The sequence below is a fragment of the Ursus americanus genome, chromosome 23, assembly GCF_024610735.1.
Source record: "Ursus americanus isolate L20-20 chromosome 23, mUrsAme1.1.p, whole genome shotgun sequence".
Classification (NCBI taxonomy): Eukaryota; Metazoa; Chordata; class Mammalia; order Carnivora; family Ursidae; genus Ursus; species Ursus americanus.
Window position 1 is genome coordinate 44,801,186 of NC_142149.1, and position 23,163 is coordinate 44,824,348.

General features: G+C 38.9%; 2 protein-coding genes across 2 annotated transcripts in view; one reads left to right on the forward strand and one right to left on the reverse strand.

The window, feature by feature from the left end:
• The window catches only part of LOC123776879 (uncharacterized), a 118,314-nt gene that overhangs the window by 88,002 nt on the left and 7,149 nt on the right, over positions 1-23,163 (forward strand). Inside the window, exon 5 of the mRNA XM_087854702.1 lies at positions 21,569-21,772. The gene's annotated coding sequence lies outside the window, so the exon portion shown is untranslated. The remainder of the gene's footprint in view (positions 1-21,568; positions 21,773-23,163) is intronic.
• LOC123777150 (olfactory receptor 1G1) lies at positions 20,867-22,048 on the reverse strand. Its single transcript, XM_045773634.2, has one exon. The coding sequence runs from the start codon at positions 21,926-21,928 to the stop codon at positions 20,867-20,869; it is 1,062 nt and encodes a 353-aa protein (XP_045629590.2). The 5' UTR covers positions 21,929-22,048.

Sequence of the window (23,163 nt, forward strand, 5' to 3'; positions counted from 1 at the left end):
ATACCCATTCTCGTAAAGCTATTTCAAAAAATAGAGATAGAAGGAAAGCTGCCAAATTCATTCTATGAGTCCAATATTACCTTGATCCCCAAACCAGGCAAAGGCCCCATCAAAAAGGAGAATTACAGACCTATTTCCCTAATGAACATGGACGCCAAAATTCTCAACAAGATCCTGGCTAATAGAATCCAAAAGAACATTAAAAGGATTATCCATCATGACCAAGTGGGATTCATCCCTGGGATGCAAGCGTGGTTCAACATTCTCAAATTGATCAGTGTCATAGATTTTATCCAGAAGGAAAAGCCAAAAATCATATGATTCTCTCAATAGAGGCAGAAAAAGCATTTGACAAAATACAGCATCCTTTCCTGATTAAAACCCTTCAGAGTGTAGGGATAGAGGCTCCATTCCTCAATCTCATAAAAACCATCTATGAAAAGCCTACAGCGAATATCATTCTCAATGGGGAAGAGCTGGAAGCCTTTCCCTTAAGATCAGGAACACGCCACGGATGCCCACTCTCACCACTATTATTCAACATAGTACTAGAAGTCCTTGACACAGCAATCAGACAACAAAAAGGGATAAAAGGTATCCAAATCAGCAAAGAAGAAGTCAAACGGTCTCTCTTCGCAGATGACATGATACTCTATATGGAAAACCCGAAAGAATCCACTCCCTAACTACTAGAAGTTATAGAGCAATTCAGTAATGGGCGGGAAACAAAATCAATGCTCAGAAATGCATTTCTATACACGAATAATGAGACTGAAGAAAGAGAAATTAGGGAATCCATCCCATTTACAATAGCACCAAAAATCATACGTTACCTTGGAATTAACTTAACCAGAGACGTAAAGGACTTATATTCTAGAAACTACAAATCACTCTTCAAAGACATTGAAGAACACACAAAATGATGGAAAAATATTCCATGCTCATGGATCGGAAGAATTAACATAGTTAAAATGTCCATGCTGCCCAGAGCAATCTATACTTTCAATGCTATCCTGATCAAAATACAGAGGACATTTTTCAAAGAGCTGGAACAAACAGCCCTTAAATTTGTATGGAAACAGAAAAGGCCCTGATTCACCAAGGAACTGTTGAAAAGGAAAAACAAAGCTGGGGGCATCACGTTGCCGGATTTTAAGCTGTACTACAAAGCTGTGATCACCAAGACAGCATGGTACTGGCACAAAAACAGACACATAGGCCAATGGAACAGAATAGAGAACCCAGAAATGGATCCTTGGCTCTTTGGGCATCTAATCTTTGACAAAGCAGGAAAAAACATCCAGTGGAAAAACATCCAGTGGAAAAAAAACATCTCTTCAATAAATGGTGCTGGGAAAATTGGACAGCTACATGCAAAAGAATGAAACTTGACCACTCTCTCACACCATACACAAAGATAAACTCCAAATGGATGAAAGACCTTGCTGTGAGATAGGAATCCATCAAAATCCTAGAGGAGAGCATAGGCAGCAACCTCTATGACATCGGCCAAAGCAACCTTTTTCATGACACATCTCCAAAGGCAAGAGAAACAAAAGATAAAATGAACTTGTGGGACTTCCTCAAGATAAAAATCTTCTGCACAGCCAAGGAAACAGTCAAAAAAACTAAGAAGCAGCCCACGGAATGAGAGAATATATTTGCAAATGATGCTATAGATAAAAGACTGGTATCCAAGATCTACAAAGAACTTCTCAAACTCAGTACATGAGAAACAAATAAACAAATCAAAAAATGGGCAGAAGATATGAACAGACACTTTTCCAATGATGACATAGAAATGGCCAACAGACACTTGGAAAAATGTTCAAAATCATTAGCCATCAGGGAAATTCAAAGCAAAACCATATAAGATACCACCTTTCACCGGTTAGAATGGCAAAAATAGACAAGGCAAGAGACAACAATTGTTGGAGAGAATGTGGCGAAAGGGGATCCCTCCTACATTGTTGGTGGGAATGCAAGTTGGTACAGCCACTCTGGAAAACAGTGTGGAGGTCCCTTAAAAGGTAAAAATTGAGCTACCCTATGATCCAGCCATTGCACTACTGGGTATTTCCCCAAATATACAGACGTAGTGAAGAGAAGGGCCATATGCACCGCAATGTTCATAGCAGCAATGTCCACAATAGCTAAATCGTGGAAGGAGCCGAGATGCCCTTCAACAGATGAATGGATTAAGAAGTTGTGGTCCTTATATACAGGGGAATATTACTCAGCTATCAAAAAGAACGAGTTCTCAACATTTTCTGCAACATGGATGGCACTGGAGGAGATAATGCTAAGTGAAATAAGTCAAGCAGAGAAAGACAACTATCATATGATTTCTCTCATCTATGGAACGTAAGAACTACGAAGATCGGTAGGGGAAGAAAGGGACAAAGAAAGGGGGGTAATCAGAAGGGAGAATGAAGCATGAGAGACTATGGACTCTGAGAAAGAAACTGAGGGCTTCAGAGGGGAGGGGGTTGGGGGAATGGGATAGACCGGTGATGGGTAGTAAGGAGGGCACGTATTGCATGGTGCACTGGGTGTTATATGCAACTAATGAATCATCGAGCCTTACATCGGAAACCGGGGATGTACTGTATGGTGACTAACATAATATAATAAAAAAACATTAAAAAAAAGAAGCCATTCTTTTTTTGTTTGTTTGTTTTTTTGCTTGGGAAAACAGTTGTTCTTCTCAAAAATGTTAAATTAATTTGTAACAGGTTTATGATTATTAAAATGAATTAACACACATGTTGGAATGTCCTTATTTTAATTTCTGTTGCTGTCAAATATAACCCACATAAACAAACAAACAAAAAAAGTGAATATAGTTCAATAAGTCTACATTTTCCTTTATGAATTCTGAGTTTTGTGTCTTCCTTACAAAGGTTTTTTTTTTTTGTATTTTCTTCTAATGCTTTTAAAAAATTGTTTTCTCTTGGCTCTTTAATCCTCTTGGAATTAATCTGTATATGTTGTGAAGTAGAAATCTAATTTGATTTTTTCCCCTCTTCAATTGAATAGCCAGTTATTAGTATGATGTCTAATAAAGATTTTTCCCCCATTAAAAAAAATAAAAAAAATAAAAGAATGGCAAAAATAGACAAGGCAAGAAACAACAATTGCTGGAGAGGATTGGAGAAAGGGGATCCCTCCTACATTGTTGGTGGGAATGCAAGTTGGTACAGCCACTCTGGAAAACAGTGTGGAGGTCCCTTAAAAAGTTAAAAATTGATCTACCCTATGATCCAGCCATTGCACTACTGGGTATTTACCCCAATGATACAGATGTAGTGAAGAGTAGGGCCATATGCACCCCAATGTTCATAGCAGCATTGTCCACAATAACTAAATCGTGGAAGGAGCCAAGATGCCCTTCAACAGATGACTGGATTTAGAAGTTGTGGTCCATATATACAATGGAATATTACTCAGCCATCAGAAAGAACGATTTCTCAACATTTGCTGCAACATGGACGGCACTGGAGGAGATAATGCTAAGTGAAATAAGTCAAGCAGAGATAGACAATTATTATATGGTTTCTCTCATCTATGGAACATAAGAACTAGGATGGTCAGTAGGAGAAGAAAGGGATAACGAAAGGGGTGTAATCAGAAGAGGGAATGAAGCATGAGAGACTATGGACTCTGAGAAGCAAACTGAGAGCTTCAGAGGAGAAGGGGATCAGGGAATGGGATAGGCTGGTGATGTGTAGTAAGGAGGGCACGTATTGCATGGTGCACTGGGTGTTATACGCAACTAATGAATCATCGAACTTTGCATCGGAAACCAGGGATGTACTGTATGGTGAATAACATAATATAATAAAAAATCATTAAAAAAAAAGAGTTGGGCACTTAACTGAGCCACACTGGCACCCCACAAATATCTTTATTTTAAAATTTTCATTTGGAGGAGTAGAAAAGATACTGAAAATTTGATAAAACCCTGGGTGATAGTAATTTTCAGTTTCAATACTATTGCAAAATTCTTATCCTTATCAATAATGAAATTATATTACTCTATTTTTATTATAGTAATAGAATAAATAAAAATATTGAAATAGTATTGGTGATGCTGTGGGGAAAGAGTTACATTTTGATACCAATGTGGCACTGTAGACGATGAGCTTTAAACTATCCACAATTATAGGTAGATATTTTAATTTCTAAGAATTATAGGTAAGGACAATAAATCATATGAATAAATAATGCTTATTGAAATAATACTTTAATTTGTCTCAGTTTTATCAAACTGTTATTGTCAAATAAAAATGTATATATTTAAGGTTTACAATGTGATATTTTGACAAATACATACATTGTTAAATGATTATCACAATCAAGCTAGTTAACATATCAATGACCTCACAAATGTACCATTTTTGTGTGTGTGTATGTGTGCCATGAGAGCACCTAAGATCAACTTAGCCAATATTATATGTATCTCTCTCTCTCTCTCTTTTTTTTTTTTAGTTTCGGAGGTAGAATTTAGTGATTCATCAATTGCATGTAACACCCAGCGTTCATTACATCAAGTGCCTTCCTTAATGCCCATCACCCAATTATCTTTTCCCCCCACCCACTTCCCCTCCAGCAACCCTCCGTTTGTTTCCTAGAGTTCAGCATCTCCTATGGTTTGCCTCCTTCTCAATTTTCAAATTACTTAATTTTTCCTTCCTTTCCTTTATGTTTATCTGTTTTGTTTCTTTTTTTTCTAATGATTTTTTATTATATTATGTTAGTCACCGTATAGTACATCCCCGGTTTCCGATGTAAGGCTCGATGATTCATTAGTTGCGTATAACACCCAGTGCACCATGCAATACGTGCCCTCCTTACTACCCATCACCGGCCTATCCCATTCCCCCATCCCCCTCCCTTCTGAGGCCCTCAGTTTGTTTCTCATAGTCCATAGTCTCTCATGTTTCATTCCCCCTTCTGATTACCCCCACTTTCTTTATCCCTTTCTTCTCCTACCGATCTTCGTAGTTCTTATGTTCCATAGATGAGAGAAATCATATGATAGTTGTCTTTCTATGCTAAGTGAAATAAGTCAAGCAGAGAAAGACAACTACCTGTTTTGTTTCTTAAACTCCACGTGAGTGAAAGTATATGGGACTTGTCTTTCTCTGACTGACTTACTTCACTTAGCCCAATACCCTCTAGTTCCATCCCTGTAGTTGCAAATGGCAAGATTTTGTTCTTTTTAAAAAAACAAAAAGATTTTTACTTCCAGTGAGGGAGACAACCCATGAGAGACTCTGGACTCCAGGAAACAAGGTGAGGGTTTCAGAAGGGGAATGGGGTAGCCAGGTGATGGGAGGGCACATGTTGTGATGAGCACTGGATGTTATATGCAACTAATGAATCATTGAACACTACATTGAAAACTAATGATGGCTATATGTTGCCTAACTGAACATAATAAAAAATTTAAAAACAATTTTATTTATTTATTAGAGAGAGGGAGAGCACATGTGGGAGGGAGGGACAGAGGTAGAGGGAGAAGCAGACTCCCTGCAGGGCTCACTCCCAGGACCCCCAAGATAATGAGCCACCCTGGTGCCCCAAGATTTCATTTCTTGTGATGGCCGCCAAAAAGAATATGTATCTCTTACTATATATCAGTATGGCACCTTTTTCAATGATCGGTCGACTGTATGTGTGTGGATTTATTTTGGGTTTCTCTATTCTGTTCAATTGGTCTATATGTTTGCCTTCATACAAGCACCATACTATTTTGATTACTGTTGATTTTGAAATCAGGAAGTGTGATGCCTCCAGTTTGTCTTGGCTGTCAAGATTGCCTTGGCTATTTGGGGTTTTTTTTCTGTTCCATATGAATTTCAGGATTTTTTTTTCTTTTCTGTATCTGTAAAGAATACCACTGGAATTTTGATAGGGATTGCATTGAATCGATAGACCACTTTGGATAATATGGACATTTTTACAAAATTAATACTTCTAATCCATGGACATGAGATGTCTTTCCATATGTCTTTTATTTTTTTTTTAAAGATTTTATTTATTTATTTGACAGAGATAGAGACAGCCAGTGAGAGAGGGAACACAGCAGGGGAGTGGGAGAGGAAGAAGCAGGCTCCCAGCGGAGGAGCCTGATGTGGGGCTCGATCCCAGAACACCAGGATCACGCCCTGAGCCGAAGGCAGACGCTTAACCGCTGTGCCACCCAGGCGCCCCTCCATATGTCTTTTAAAATTTCCTTCATCAATGTTTTATAATTTTCAGTATACAAGTCTTGTCTTTGCTTAAGTATTCCTAAGTATTTTATGTAGTTTTTGGATGCTATCATAAATGGAATGGCTTTCTTAATTTCCTTTTCTCACAATTCATTGTTAGTGTATAGAAACATCACTGATTTGTGTGTTGATTTTTACCCTACACATTTGCTGAATTCATTCATTATTTCTAACAGTCTTTTTGTAGAATCTTTGGTGTTTTCTGCCTATAAGATCATGTCATCTGCAGAGGTAATTTTACTTCTTCTTTTCTTATTTGGATACCTTTTATTTCTTTTTCTTGAATAATTCATCTGATTAGGACTTCCCTTATTGTGTTGAATAGAGGTGGCAAGTGTGGGTATCCTTGCTTTGTTCCAGATCTTGATGGAATAGCTTTCAGTTTTTCTCACCATTAAGTGCCATGTTAGCTGTGGGTTTGTTATATATGCCCCTTATTGTGTTGAGGTAAGTTCCTTTTATACAAAATTTGTTCAGTTTTTAACACAAAAGGGTGTTGAATTTTGTCATATGCTTTTTAATGATCATGTGGTTTTTTTATACTCTATAAGGTTAATGTGCTGTACCATGTTGATTGATTTGCATATGTTCAACTATCCTTGTATCTCTGGGGTAAATTCTGGTTGTTATTGGTATATAATTCTTTCAATGTGCTGTTGAGTTTGGTTTGATAATATTTTTGTCAAGTATTTTTGCCTCTATATTCATCATGGATGTGAGCTTGTAGTTTTCTTGCAGCGTCTTTGTCTGACTTTGGTATCAAAATGATGCTAGCCTTGTAAAATGAGTTTGGAAGTGTAAACCTCTTCTTCCTCCCCGTCCCCCTCCCCTTCCCCCTCCCCTTCCTCTTCCTCCTCCTCCACCTCCTCCTCCTCCCCTTCTTCTTCTTCTTCTTCTTCTTCTTCTTCTTCTTCTTCTTCTTCTTCTTCTTCTTCTTCTTCAGGGGGGAGAACTTAAAAATGATTGATATTAAATATTTGATAGAATTCACCAGTCAAGCCACCTGGTCCTGGACTTTTTTTTTGTTGGTTTTTTGATTGCCAATTCAATCTTATCTTCTATTGGTCTTTTTATACGTTCTGTCTCTTCTTACTTCAGTCTTGGTAGGTCATATGTTTCAAAGAACTTTTTTTTAATTTGCATTTTATTTATTTTTAAAATTTATTTATTTTTATTTTTGTTTTTTATATTAATATATTGTTTCAAATAACTTATTTCTTACAGGTTGTTGAATTATTGGTATGTAATTTTTTTAAATTTTAAATTTATTTATTTTTTTAAAGTTCCATGATTTATTACTTGCATGTAGCAACCAGTGCACCATGCAATATGTGCCCTCCTTAATACCCATCACCAGCCTATCCCATTCCCCCGCCCCCAAAGCCCTCAGTTTGTTTCCCAGACTCCATAGTCTCTCATGGGTCCTTCCCCCTTCTGTTTAGCCCCCCTTCCTTCATCCCTTTCTTCTCCTACAGATCTTCCTACTTCTTATGTTCCATAAATGAGTGAAACCATATGATAATTGTCTTTCTCTGCTTGACTTATTTCGCTTAGCATTATCTCCTCCAGTCCCATCCATGTTGCAGCAAATGTTGAGAACTCGTTCTTTTTGATAGCTGAGTAATATTCCATTGTATATATGGACCACATCTTCTTAATCCAGTCATCTGTTGAAGGGCATCTCAGCTCCTTCCACGATTTAGCTATTGTGGACAATGCTGCTATGAACATTGGGGTGCATGTGGACCTTCTCTTCACTACGTCTGTATCTTTGGGGTAAATACCCAGTAGTGCAATTGCTGGATCATAGGGTAGCTCAATTTTTAACTTTTTAAGGGACCTCCACACTGTTTTCCAAAGTGGCTGTACCAACTTGCATTCCCAAGACAACCTGTTGAGATGAACCTGGATAATTGCTCCCATGTTAATATCTGTTAGAAAGGTTCTTGGGAAATGAGTCTTATTTACAATGAATAAACCAACTCCATTTTGGGCAGTATCTTTAAAAGGTTTCCTAGGAGTAAGGAAAAACCATAATTAAAGAAGACTTCACACATACTCCTGCCTGGCTTTGAGTCGTCAGAGGACTGGAAAATCTGAAGGACTAAGTTTGGATCAGGATGATTCCTAATTTGCGTGAGATTGCTAGTGACCCCAAATACTAAATAAAAGCAATTGAAAAAAAATCATATTTAGAGGAAAATAATGTCACCCTAATCTTCAAATTATTACTTTCAATAATATTTAAGCACAGTATTAAGCTCCAACTCAAAAAGAAGCAGACACACAAAGAAATAAGGTACTGAAAGCAAGAGCCAGCAGGTGAAAGGCATACAGGGAATCCAGATAATATAATAATCAGACACAGATCAAAACCCAAAGATGTTTATGATGTTTATGAGCCTGAAAATTTTGGTAGGGATTTTGACAAACTAAGAAAATGTGAATAACCAGAACTCACATAAAAAATACATTGTTAGCACTTTGCACTCCCCATGTCCTCTTGCTGTCACTGTTCCTGCAAGACTAACCACTCCTAATAGCATAATTTAGTTTTACCCATATTTGTACTTTATATAAATGAAAGCACATAGTTTGTAACTCTTTTGTGTCTGTTTCTTCCAGTTAGCATTATATATGTGAAGTTTATCCATATTGCTGTTTGTGGTTGCAGATGGTTCATTGCTGTGTAATGCTCGGTTGTATGACTATGCCATTAAGAGACATCCATTCTACCTCGATGAGCACCAGTAGCTTCCATTTTTTGGCTGTTATGGATAGTACAGCTACACATGCCTCTTGAGCATCTCTAAGTGATTTATTGCTTTAGCCTTAACATTTAGATGTGTTATTAATCTAGAATTGATTATGATATCTGGTAAGGTAGAAGTCAAGATACATTTTTCCCCCCACAAGTGTGGTATCCAACTAAATCTTGAACATGGTGTATTTTCTTTTTTTTTAGTTCACTTTATTTTTTTGTTTATTTTAAAAATTATTATATTTTTCTTTCCCCAAATTTTTATTTAAATTCTAGTTGGTTAACATATGGTGTGATATTAGTTTCAGGTGTAGAATTTAGTGATTCATCACTTATATAAGCACCCAGGGCTCACCACCACAAGTGCCCTCCTTAATACCCATCACCCATTTAACCAACCCCAGCCCACCTCCCCTCCAGTACCCTCAGTTTGTTCTCTATAGTTAAGAGTTTCTTTCTTGGTTTTCCTCCCCCCACCCCCACCTGAGACCTAAATGTGAGACAGGAATCCATCAAAATCCTAGAGAGCACAGGCAGTAACCACTTTGACATCGGCTGTGGCAACTTCTTTCTAGATATGTCTCCTGACGCAAGGGAAACAAAAGTAAAAATAAACTACTGGAACTCCATCAAAATAAGAACTTCTGTGCAGCAAAGGAAACAATCAAGAAAACGAAAAGGCAGTCTACAGAATGGGAGAAGATATTTGTACATGACACATCTGATAAATGGCTAGTATCCAAAATAATAAAGAACTTATAAAACTGCACACCCAAACCCCAAATAGTCTAGCTAAAAAAATGGGCAAAAGACATGAATAGACACTTTTCTGCAGAAGACATACGGAGGGCTAACAGACACTTGTTTACTTTAAACAAATAATAATTGGCGTAGTCTTCAGAGTAGAGATCTTCCACATCTTTTGCTCAATTTCTTCTTATGTGTTGGTTGCATTTTACTAATTATTTCTCAGATTTCAATACTTACAGAAAAATAATCATCCATACCAATCATTATATTATTATGTATTTACTAAGCTAGTAAAATGAATTAAATAGTAAAACATTATTGGTGAGACTGTGGGTAAGCAGTTATATTTTGATGAAAAATTGCCAGTATAGAACATGAACTTTAAAACTATCCATATGTATGTGTGGATGTTTTTATTTGTATTTTTATTTATTTATTTATTTATTTATTTATTTATTTATTTATTTATTTTAATTATAATAATATTTTTTATTATATTATGTTAGTCACCATACAGTACATCCCTGGTTTCCGATGCAAAGTTCGATGATTCATCAGTTGCGTATAACACCCAGTGCACCATGCAATACGTGCCCTCCTCACTACCCATCACCAGTCCATCCCATTCCCCCACCCCCTCCCCTCTAAGGCCCTCAGTTTGTTTCTCATAGTCCATAGTCTCTCATGTTTCATTTCCCCTTCTGATTACCCCCCCTTTCTTTATCCCTTTCTTCCCCTACCGATCATTCTAGTTCTTATGTTCCATAGATGAGAGAAATCATATGATAGTTGTCTTTCTCTGCTTGACTTATTTCACTTAGCATTATCTCCTCCAGTGCCGTCCATGTTGCAGCAAATGTTGAGAATTCGTTCTGATAGCTGAGTAATATTCCATTGTATATATGGACCACATCTTCTTAATCCAGTCATCTGTTGAAGAGCATCTCGGCTCCTTCCACGATTTAGCTATTGTGGACAATGCTGCTATGAACATTGGGGTGCATGTGGCCCTTCTCTTCACTACGTCTGTATCTTTGGGGTAAATTCCCAGTAGTGCAAAGGCTGGGTCATAGGGTAGCTCAATTTTTAACTTTTTAAGGACCTCCACACTGTTTTCCAGAGTGGCTGTACCAACTTGCATTCCCACCAACAAAGTAGGAGGGATCCCCTTTCTCCACATCCTCCCCAACAATTGCTGTTTCTTGCCTTGTCAATTTTTGCCATTCTAACTGGCGTAAGGTGGTATCTCAGTGTGGTTTTGATTTGAATTTCCTTGATGGCTAATGATTTTGAACAGTTTTTCATGTGTGTGTTTGCCATTTGTATGTCTTCATTGGAAAAGTGTCTTTTCATATCTTCTGCCCATTTTATGATTTGTTTATTTGTTTCTCGTGTATTGAGTTTGAGAAGTTCTTTGTAGATCTTGGATACCAGTCTTTTATCTGTAGCATCATTTGCAAATATATCCTCCCATTCCGTGGGTTGCCTCTTAGTTTTTTTGACTGTTTCCTTAGCTGTGCAGAAGCTTTTTATCTTGAGGAAGTCCCACAAGTTCATTTTATCTTTTGTTTCTCTTGCCTTTGGAGATGTGTCATGAAAAAGGTTGCTTTGGCCGATGTCGTAGAGGTTGCTGCCTATGTTCTCCTCTAGGATTTTGATGGATTCCTGTCTCACATCAAGGTCTTTCATCCATTTGGAGTTTATCTTTGTGTATGGTGTGAGAGAGTGGTCAAGTTTCATTCTTTTGCATGTAGCTGTCCAATTTTACCAGCACCACTTATTGAAGACACTGTCTTTTTTTCCACTGGATGTTTTTTCCTGCTTTGTCAAAGATTAGTTGCCCAAAGAGCCGAGGGTCCATTTCTGGGTTCTCTACGCTGTTCCAGTGGTCTATGTGTCTGTTTTTGTGCCAGTACCATGATGTCTTTGTGATCACAGCTTTGTAGTATACCTTGAAATCCGGCATTGTGATGCCCCCAGCTTTGTTTTTCCTTTTCAACAGTTCCTTGGCGAGTCGGGGCCTTTTCTGGTTCCACACAAATTTAAGGGCTGTTTGTTTCAGTTCTTTGAAAAATGTCATTGGTATTTTGATTGGAATAGCATTGAAAGTGTAGATTGCTCTGAGTGGCATGGACATTTTAACTATGTTAATTCTTCTGATCCATGAGCATGGAATATTTTTTCATCTTTTTGTGTCTTCTTCAATGTCTTTCAAGAGTGATTTATAGTTTCTAGAATATAGGTCCTTTACGTCTCTGGTTAAGTTAATTCCAAGGTAACATATGATTTTTGGTGCTATGGTAAATGGGATGATTCCCTAATTTTTCTTTCTTCAGTCTCATTATTCGTGTAGAGAAATGCAACTGATTTCTGAGCATTGATTTTTGTATCCTGCCACATTACTGAATTGCTCTATAATTTCTAGTTGTTTGGGGGTGGAGTCTTTGGGATTTCCATATAGAGTATCATGTCATCTGCGAAGAGACACATTTTGACTTCTTCTTTGCCGCTTTGGATACCTTTGATCCCCTTTTGTTGTCTAATTGCTGTTGCAAGGACTTCTACTACTATGTTGAATAATAGTGGCGAGAGTGGGCATCCTTGTTGTGTTCCTGATCTTAAGGGAAAGGCTTCCAGCTTTTCCCCATTGAGAATAATATTTGCTGTAGGCTTCTCATAGATGGTTTTTATGAGATTGAGGAATGTGCCCTATATCCCTACACTCTGATGTGTTTTAATCAGGAAAGGATGCTGTATTTTGTCAAATGCTTTTTCTGCATCTATCGAGAGGATCATGTGGTTCTTGACTCTGTTCTCGTTGATAAGATCTATCACACTGATTGATTTTAGAATGTTGAACCACACCCTTGCATCCCAGGGATGAAACCCACTTGGTCATGATGGATAATCCTTTTAATGTACTGTTGGATCCTATTAGCTAGGATCTTGTTGAGAATTTTGGTGTCCATATTCATTAGGGATATTGTTCTGTAATTCTCCTTTGTGATGTGGTCTTTGCCCGGTTTGGGGATCTAGGTAATACTGGCCTCATAGAATGAGTTTGGTAGTTTTCCTTCTGTTTCTTTTTTTTGAAAGAGCTTCAGGGGAATAGGTATTATTACTTGTTTGAATGTTTGGTAGAATTCCCCGGGGAATCTGTCAGGCCTTGGACTCTTGTTTTTCAAGAGGTTTTTTTTTTTTTTTTTTGGAAAGAAATTTATTTCAATCAAATGAGGCTTATTTGCACACATAACTTCCGCTCACAGTCTATGGGTGAAAATTTAGTTTTATTGCCTATTTAGCTCCAAGGGAGCAAGCTAGGGCTTCATATAGGAGAAAGGGAGAGTAAATCTTTAGGAAAAAAATAGCTAGCTATTTCCATAGATATACAAGAAGAAACTAAAGCTAGGAGAATTTACAAAAAAAGATTGGCAGTCAGAGTGAAATTTATGCTACTCCTTTGAACAGAGATTCAGAAAAGGAAAGGAGAATGACCATATAGTTATATAGGAAGAAAGGGAATGGTGAAGGGAAGGTAAAAGCAGCAGAGAGGCTAATGATCTACACTAAAGTTAAAAGAAGAAAGTAAGAAAATTAATTTAAGAGTTCTAACATTCTTTTTATTAATATTTATTTTGTTATATTAGTCACCATACAGTACATCCCCAGTTTCAGGAGGTTTTCGATAACTGCTTCCATCTCTTCATAATTAATCGGTCTGTTTAAAAAATCAATTTCTTCCTGTTTCAGTGCTGGTAGTTTTTTTTTTTTCTAAAGATTTTATTTATTTATTTGACAGAGATAGAGACAGCCGGCGAGAGAGGGAACACAAGCAGGGGGAGTGGGAGAGGAAGAAGCAGGCTCCCAGCGGAGGAGCCTGATGTGGGGCTCGATCCCAGAACGCCGGGATCACGCCCTGAGCCGAAGGCAGATGCTTAACCGCTGTGCCACCCAGGCGCCCCTCAGTCTTGGTAGTTTATAGGTTTCCAGGAAAGCATCCATTTCTTCCAGGTTGTTGAATTTATTGGCATAAAGCTGTTGATAAAAGTTTCTAATGATCCTTCCTATTTCATTGGTGTTGGTTGTGACCTCTCCCCTTTCGTTCATAATTTTATTAATTTGGGTCCTTTCTCTATTCTTTTGAATAAGTCTTGCCAGTGGCTTATTGATCTTATTTATTCTCTCAAAGAACCAGCTTCTATTCTGTTGATCTGCTCTACTGTGCTCCTGGTTTCTAATTAATTGATCTCTGCTCTAATGTTGATCAGCTGCTTTCTTGTGTGTGGGGTAGGCCTGTTCTTCTGTTCCAGCTCCAGCTTCTTGAGGTGAGAATATAAAAACTGCATTTTAGATTTTTCTATTCTTTTGAGTGAGGCTTGGATGGCTATGTATTTTCCCCTTAGGACTGCCTTTGCAGTATCCCATAGGTTTTGGACTGTTGTGGTTTCATTCTTGTTGGTTTCCATAAATTATTTAAATTGATTTTTGGTTTCCTGGTTTACCCAATCATTCTTGAGCAGGATGGTTCTTAGTTTCCAAGTGTTTGAGTTTCTTCCAAATTTTTCCTTGTGATTGAGTTCCAATTTCAAAGCACTGTGGTCTGAGAATATGCAGGGAATAATTTCAGTCTTTAGGTATCGGTTGAGACCTGTTTTGTGACCCAGTATAAGGTCTATTCTGGAGATCGTTCCATGTGCATTTGAAAAGAATGAGTATTCTGTTGTTCTGGGGTGTAGTGTTGTATATATATATCTGTGAGGACCAACTCGTCTAGTATGGCATTCAAAGTTCCTGTTTCTTTGTTGATTTTCTGCTTAGGTGATCTGTCTATTGCTGATAGTGGAGTGTTGAGGTCCCCTACTATTAACGTATTATTATCTGTATGTCTCTTTATTCTGGTTAAGAGTTGGCTTGTGTATCTTGCTGCTCCCCTCTTGGGGGTCTAGATATTTATAATTGTCATATCCACTTGTTGGATACATCCTTTAAGAATAATATAGTGTCCTTCTGTATCTCTAACTACAGTCTTTAGTTTAAAATCTAATCTGTCTGATATGAGAATTGCTACCCCAGCTTTCTTTTGAGGTACGTTGGCATGAAAAATTGTTTTCCATCCCTTTACTTTCAGTCTGGATGTATCTTTAGGTTCAAGATGCATCTCGTGTAGACAGCAAATGGATGGATCATGGCTTTTTATCCAATCTGCCTCCCTGTGTCATTATGGGAGTATTTAGGCCATTCACATTGAGAGTGATTATTGAGAGATATGATTTTAATGATGTCATGTTGCCTGTAAAGTCTTTGTTTCTATAGATTGTAACTTTCTGTCTGTATCACTCTTGGGGCCTTTTTTCTTTTATAGAACCCCCCTTAATATCTCCTGTAGGGCTGGTTTCGTGGTTACGAATTTGGTCAGTGTCTGGCGATTCTGGAAGTTCCTTATCTCTCCATCAATTCTGAATGACAGCCTTGATGGATAAAGGATTCTTGGCTGCATGTTTTTCTCGGATAGAGCTTTAAAAATGCCCTGCCAACCCTTCCTCTCATTCCTGATCTGAGTAGACAGGTCTGACGTAATTCTGATATTTTTTCCTCTGTACGTGAGAAATTTCTTTGCCACTTTCAAGACTGTATCCTTGGATCTAATATTTGCGAATTGCACTATGACATGACGTGGCATAGGTTTGTCGTGGTTGAGCTTGGGAGGGGTCCTCTCTGCCTCTTGGACATGAATGTTTGTTTCCCTTGCTAGATTAGGGAAGTTTTCAGCTACAATTAGTTCAAATATCTCTTCTAGACCTCTGTTTTTTTCCACCCCCTCTGGTATGCTGGTGATTCTGACACTGGAACGTTTCATTGAGTCAGTAATCTCCCATAATGTACATTCTTGAGATTGAATTTTTTTGAGCCACATTTCTGTTTTAACTTTCTCTTTTACCATCCCATCCTCCAATTCACTAGTTCGTACTTCTGCCTCTTTTACCCTGGACATCAGAGCATCTAGTTTTGACTGCATTTGCTTCATAGCATTCTTAATTTCTGCCAGAGTCACTCTCATTTCTGCCCTTAGAGATTTTATATTCTCGTTAATATTTTTGTTAATATTTTTTTCAAGTCTATACATCATCTTCACCATTGTTACTCTGAACTCCATTTCTGATAATTTGGGTATATCCATATCCATCAGTTCTGTGGCAGAGGCCACAGACTCATTGTCTTTTCTTTCCTGGGCGGGAGGGGCGTTCTCCTTCTCGTCATTCTGATGAGGAGAGGTTGCGGGGTTGTCCAGAGCCCAAATTATTGACCGGGACCCAGGCAGTGTGCACTTGTTTTATAGGGACCTTAGGGATGTGGGCTTCTTGATTTTTCAGCCTGCCATCTGGGGGAGGGGCCTGCCGTGCCGATACTCAGGCAACCCTATTTGGGTAGAGTCTCCCTGTGCCCTGCGAGGGGAGATGGGGATAGGCACAATGTGAGCCAGTATTTCCAGGCTTTTGTTCTCTGGCGGCTTTCCCTGGTGGTTTTCTGTGGTTCTTCTGAGAGTCAGAGCAGCAGTGGCTGAATCCCAGCCTTTGCCTCAGAACAGAGGGATAGCAGTCTGCTCTCCACTGAGCTCTTCTGGCCTCTTTAACTCTGTTTCTGTCAGTGCTGCCAAAAACCCTGCAGCGTTCCGCTTTGTGCGCCCCACAGCGAGTGTCCCAGCCCTCACTTCCAGGGCCGGCTCATCTCTGTCCTTTGTGTTTCTATCACCAGCAGCCGCCCCCAGTTCCTGCGTGGCTCCTGAGCTCCCTGTTTTAGTGTGATTCATGCGCACTCCACAGTGCCGGTGTTTAGTCTGGTCATGCACGCGCTCCAGAGCTCCTGGTTTTCAGTCCGGTTCCAGTGAGCGCTCTGGAGTTCCGGTTTTCAGTCTGGTCGCATGTGCATTCCCAGGCGCATGGTCTCAGTTAGCTCTCTCGTGGGTGCCGGTCCGTAAGTCCGGCCCACTCCCCAGCACAAGTGGCTATTGCTTCCCAGTGCCCGAGCATGGAGGCTCCCTCCCCTTCCATTTATCTTCCCATATCTTTGCGCGGAGTCACGGCTCCCTGCTTCGTACCTCAATACTCAGTGCTGGAGATGTTCATTTGTAGAGATCCAGATGTATCTTCCTGCATCTCAGGCTGATTCCGTGGGTTTTCAGGATGGTCTGGTACCTATCCAGCTCGGCTCAGGGGGCCAGCTGAAAAAGGGGTCCCCTGCTCCTCCGCCATCTTAACTCTCCTCTCTGCTCGGCTTTAATTTTAACAAGAACTACTGCCACTGGCTAACATTTATTCAAAATATACTATATCCCAGGAATTCACTCTTTGGTTCTTTATTTTATTTTATTTTATTTTATTTTATTTTATTTTATTTTATTTTAAACAGACTACATACTTTATTTCAGCAAATCTGATAAATATGAATATTTACACTTGGGTAATTTCGTTTTTAAAATGCAAAGTTAAAAAGAAGAGTAATAGATAAATTCATATACATCAGCTAACCTGGGCTCCAGCTCCATAAAAGACACATGTCTAAACTTACTGAAACCAAAATTTCTTCATCTGTGATATATAATCTTACTACCACTAAGTAATAAAGAAAACATCAATGGCTTTTTGTTGTTGTTGTTGTTGTTGGTTTCAGGGGTAGAATTTAGTGATTTATCACTTACATATAGCACCCAGTGCTCATCAGAACAAGTGTACTCTAATACCCATCACCCATTTAGCCCATCCCCCATTTTGATAATCCATTATATATAAATATAAATATAAATAAATAAATAAATAAATAAATAAATACACACACACACACACACACACCACTTCTTCTTTATCCATTTTTCAGTTGATGTACATTTGGGCTCTTTCCCTAATTGGCTATTGTTGATAGTGTTTCTATAAACATTGGGGTGCATGTGCCCCTTCAAATCACTATTTTTGTATCCTTTAGATAAATACCTAGTAATGCAGTTATTGGATCATAGGGTAGTTCTATTAAGTTTTTGAGGAACCCCCATACTGTTTTCCAGACTGGCTGCACCTGTTTGCATTCCTACAAAAAATGTAAGATGGTTTCACTTTCTCTGCATCCTCACCAATATCTGTTGTTCCCTGAGTTGTTCATTTTAACTATTCTGACGGGTGTGAGGTGGTATCTCATTGTGGCTTTGATTTGTATTTCCCTGATGATGAGTAATGTTGAGCATTTTTCCATTTGTCTCTTAGCCATTTCTATGTCTTCTTTGGAGAAATGTCTGTTCATGTTTTCTGCCCTTTTCTTAACTGGATTATTTATATTCTGGCTGTTGATTTTGATGAGCTCTTTATAGATTCTGGATACTTGCCCTTTATCTGATACATCATTTACAAATATTTTCTACCATTCTGTCTGTTGCCTTTTAGTTTTATTGAGTGTTTTCTTCACTGTGCAGATGCTTTTTATCTCGATGAGGTCCCAATAGTTCATTTTTGCTTTTGTTTCCCTTGCCTCTGTAGACATGTCTAGTAAGAAGTTGCTACAGCTGAGGTCAAAGAGGTTGCTACCTGTTTTCTCCTCTAGGATTTTGATGGTTCCGTCTCACATTTAGGTCTTTCATCCATTTCGAATTTATTTTTCTGTATGGGGTAAGAAAGTGGTCCAGTTTCATTCTTCTCCATGTCACTGTCCAGTTTTCCCAACACCATTTGTAGAAAAGACTGCCTTTTTTCCCTTGGAAAAAGGGAAAACTGTTTTGTCAAATATTAGTCCATTTCTGGGTTTCTGGGTTCTCTATTCTGTTCCATTGATCTATATGGCTATTTTTGTACCAGTACCATACTGTCTTTTTTTTTTTTTAAAGATTTTATTTATTTATTTATTTGATAGAGAGAAAGAGAGTACAAGCAGGGGGAGTGGCAGGCAGAGGGAGAGGGAGAAGCAGGCTCCCCACTGAGCAGGGAGCCCAACATGGGGCTCGATCCCAGGACCCTGGGGTCATGACCTGATCCAAAGGCAGATGCTTAACCAACTGAGCCTCCAGGGGCCCCTGTGACAGTACCATACTGTCTTGATGATTACAGCTTTGTAATACAGCTTGAAGTCTGGAATTGTGATGCCTCCCACTTTGCTTTTCTTTTTCAATATTACTTTGGCTATTTGGGGTCTTTTCCGGTTCCATACAAATTATAAGATTGTTTGTTTTAGCCCTGTGAAAAATGCTGATGTTATTTTGATCAGGATTGCATTGAATGTGTAGATTGCTCTGGGCAGCATAGACATTTCAACGTTTTTTCTTCCAATCCATGAGCATGGAATGTTTTTCCATCTCTTTGTGTCTTCCTCAATTTCTTTCATAAGTGTCCTGTAGTTTCTAGAGTATAGACCCTTTACCTCCTAGGTAGCTCATGGTTTTAGGTGCAGTTGTAAATGGGATCGATTCCTCTATTTTTCTTTCTGCTGCTTCATTATTGGTATATTGAAATGCAACAGATTTCCATATATTGATTTTGCATTCTGTGACTTTGCTGAATTCATGAATCAGTTCTATCAATGTTTTGGTGGAGTCGTTCAGGTTTTCTACATAGAGTATCATGTCGTCTGTGAAGAGTGAAGGTTTGACTTCATCCTTGACAATTTGGATACATTTTATTTCTTTTTGTTGTCTGATTGCTGAGGCTAGGACTTTTAGTACTATGTTGAACAACAGTGGTGAGAGTGGATATTGCTGTCATGCTCCTTACCTTAGGGGGAAAGCTCTTAGTTTTTGCCCATTGAGGATGATATGATCATCATATCATCACCCAGCATGGGAGCTGGCTATCAATAATTGACTTCTACTGGAGAAGATATTATCTACAGTAATCACAACCCATGTCATTAAGCATGCAACTAGATACTTAAAGGGAAATAGGCAAGAATAAAAAATAGCACACCAGAGTAGCTTTTTACTTTCTTATGGAATGTAATTGGTTATGGAGTACCTTATTGTATATATATTTGCCAAAACTTTTACTGACCTAGCTTTCCAAGTCCTTTTTGGAAAACTTCAACAATAGTCAATGTGTTATGAAAATATTGGCCCGAGTTGATCTTGGGAGCAATACAGAACAGTGTGAGCTGTGAACCATATATGTTATGAGCTGGTAACAGTGTTCCTGAATGCTATAACAAATAAGTTTGAACTTTATTCTGCAGACAGTATAAGGTCACTAGATGTTTCTAATAGGGTGGTAGTCATATTCAATTGAAGATTAATCTGATTGTGGTGTAAAGAATGGGTGGAATGGGGAGAGACTGGGGACCGAGGAACATTTAGGAGGGTGTTTCAATCATTTAGCTAAAAGACTATGAACTGTCCATAAAATCATTCTTTCCTGGCACCTAACTGTATGAATGCAACCATGCCAGTGGGGTTCAGCACATATTAATGGTGCCAGGCATTCAAGATGAAACTGATTTGGAAAAATTTCCCCAAAGATAAAAATCAAAATTTCCTGTGAAATTTAAGATGTTAAGAGGGATGGAGGTCTTGGTAGCCTGGTGAAATGTTACAGCAGGTCTACCTAAGGACTCCATCTCCATCAAACCCTTCCTTCCCTGTCCCAGTTTCTATTCGCTCAGCATGGGGACTTCACAGACATGGGGATTCCCAATGTCAAAAACACTACTGGCAGGGATCCAAGTCACCAACATCATAGCAATGGTGGGGAAATTTATCTTTCCCTGGAGTTTATTCTTGGCCACATACAACAGCATGACCAAATAGTCTCTTATTTTGGTCATGAGCTGTTCCGCATTGTTTTGAAAGTATTCAGGTATATCCTTTATTATATTATAAATCTGAATGGCTGTGATTTTAGCGCATTATGATTGGAAGAGATTAAGCTAATGATATTGGCCTGATGATGGGTATGTTTTGATATAGTCCTAGAGCTTAAGCATGAATATTTCAAGTTCATATCACAGACCCTGGAAGTGAGGTCTCCACTTTCTATCCTTTTCTCATTCTTTACTGCTTAATTATGGTGAATACAATTAAGTGGAGACCTCCATATTGGGTGTGAAGTCACTACTACAAAGGGGAGTGGATTTTCTTAACCCAAATTAGCTTTCTTAAGGAAGACTTAATGTCTCTGTTCCTCAAACTATAGATAAAAGGATTCATCACTGGGGTTACCACGGTGTACATCACTGATGCCACTGTGCCCTTCTGTGCTGAGCGGGTTGAGGGAGGACTAAAATAAACACAAAACGAAGTCCCAAAGAATAGAGAAACTACAGAGAGATGAGAGCTGCAAGTGGAAAAGGCTTTCTGCTTCCCCTGAGTTGAGGGGATCTTCAGGATTGTTGAGAAAATATGTGTGTAAGAGATAATCAGGCAAAGCACACAAACCAGGCCTGCAAGACCCCCAATGGTGAAAATCGTCAGTTCATTAATGAAGGGATCTGTGCAGGACAGACTCAGAAGGGGGTTGATGTCGCAGAAGAAGTGTGGGATCTTGTGTTCTGCACAGAAGGACAGGCTGTTCATCAAGAGTGTGTGTAGGAGAGAGTGGAGGGCATTCATGATCCAGGATGCAGAAACTAGAAGGATGCAGAGCCCAGGGCTCATGACCATGATGTAATGCAGTGGGTGGCATATGGCCACATAGCGGTCGTAGGCCATGACGGCCAAGAGGAATGCTTCCAGCATCACAAACAGCATGAAAAAATACAGTTGTGATAGACACCCTGCATATGAGATGACCTGATTCTGGATCCATATGTTTGCCAGCATCTTGGGGACAGTGGTGGACATGAAGCAGGCATCAACAAGAGAGAGGTTGGCCAGGAAGAAGTACATGGGCGTGTGGAGGTGAGCATCAGCGATGATGGCCAGGATGATGAGGAGGTTGCCTGCCACTGTGACCAGGTACATGGACAGAAACAGCCCAAAGAGGACTTCCTGCTGCTCTGGCTGCTCAAAAATCCCCAGAAGGTAAAATTCTGAGATGCTGGTCAGGTTTTCCCACCCCATTTGTCTGTAAGCAGAAAGCTGGGTTAATTGAATGAAACTGGTATGCCCTGGTTTGTGAACTCTGAAAGTTATGCAGTATTCCAATGTTAATCTAATGTGAAATGGGTGAAACATCATTGGATGAAATATCCAATATTTAACTGCTTAGGACCTACAAAAATGGCAGTTTCATGTAGTTCAATTGAATATTTGCAAATGTCTGTGCTTCCTGCCATGGGAAACCAAAGATTTGTTTGCAGTGGGAGAGAGGTTTCTTTAAAAAAGATTTATTATATAAACATTAATCTAGTACATGTACTTTAAAGCTAGGTTGGAGTTGTTTGCATAACTCTTGTGGCATTCATGTGGACGTTGTGACATTATTCCATCCAAAGATTTCACAGGTCAAATAAATCTTTAGCATGTTTTCCCGGTATTTTGAGAAAAGCATGGCTATTGGAAAAAAAGATTTGGAATTGGTGGAAAGCATATCTAATGCTGAAATCATTATCACCACTATCTATGCAGCTGGACTGGTGAGAAACCTGGGTGCCATTATAGACCCATTTTTCTTCCTCCTCATCTGTATCCAAATACTACCAAATCATGGTGATTTTACTTTCTCAATATAGTGAAAATTTACCCATTTCTTTTTATTTATCCACTGTACTTGGTCCCAGCTGCCACTACCTTCATTCAGGACACTCATTTATCACTTAGATTTGGGCATTCTTCTTGCCTGTAGGCATACCTACCTGCCATCTGGTCTCCTTACCACAGAGAGAATGGGCTTTCTACAAATCATATCTGATTTTGTCACTCCACCTGAAAAATCCTGCCTGTGGGCATACCTACCTGCCATCTGGTCTCTTCATCACAGAGAGAATGGGCTTTCTACAAATCATATCAGATTTGTCACACAACCTGAAAAATCCTTCGGGGTTTCTCATAACTCTCAAGATAAACTCTAAACTTCTTCATATGGCCTGAAAACCCTTGATCATACTGGCATTTATTATAGATGCCTCTACTGACTCATGAACTTCCTTCTCCATTCTACACCCCATGCACAATTATGCATTCAATTATTTAGAAGATCTAGATACTTTTTCACCTTTGGGCTTTTGCCCATCTTATTTTCTTGTGCTAGAATACTCTTCCTTCACGTCTCAGCTTAGATGTCGTTTCTTCAAGGAAGTCTTCCCTGACTTATCCTCTTTATAACAAACTCGGGTTCATGCCCCTTCTGGTCCTGCATGTCCCCAATCACAGCATGTGTCACTCCCAATTGTGACCTTCCATGTACTTGTCTGTGTCCTCCATTACTGTATCTTTGAGAGTAGCCTAAGAAAATGTCTATCTTGTTCATCTTT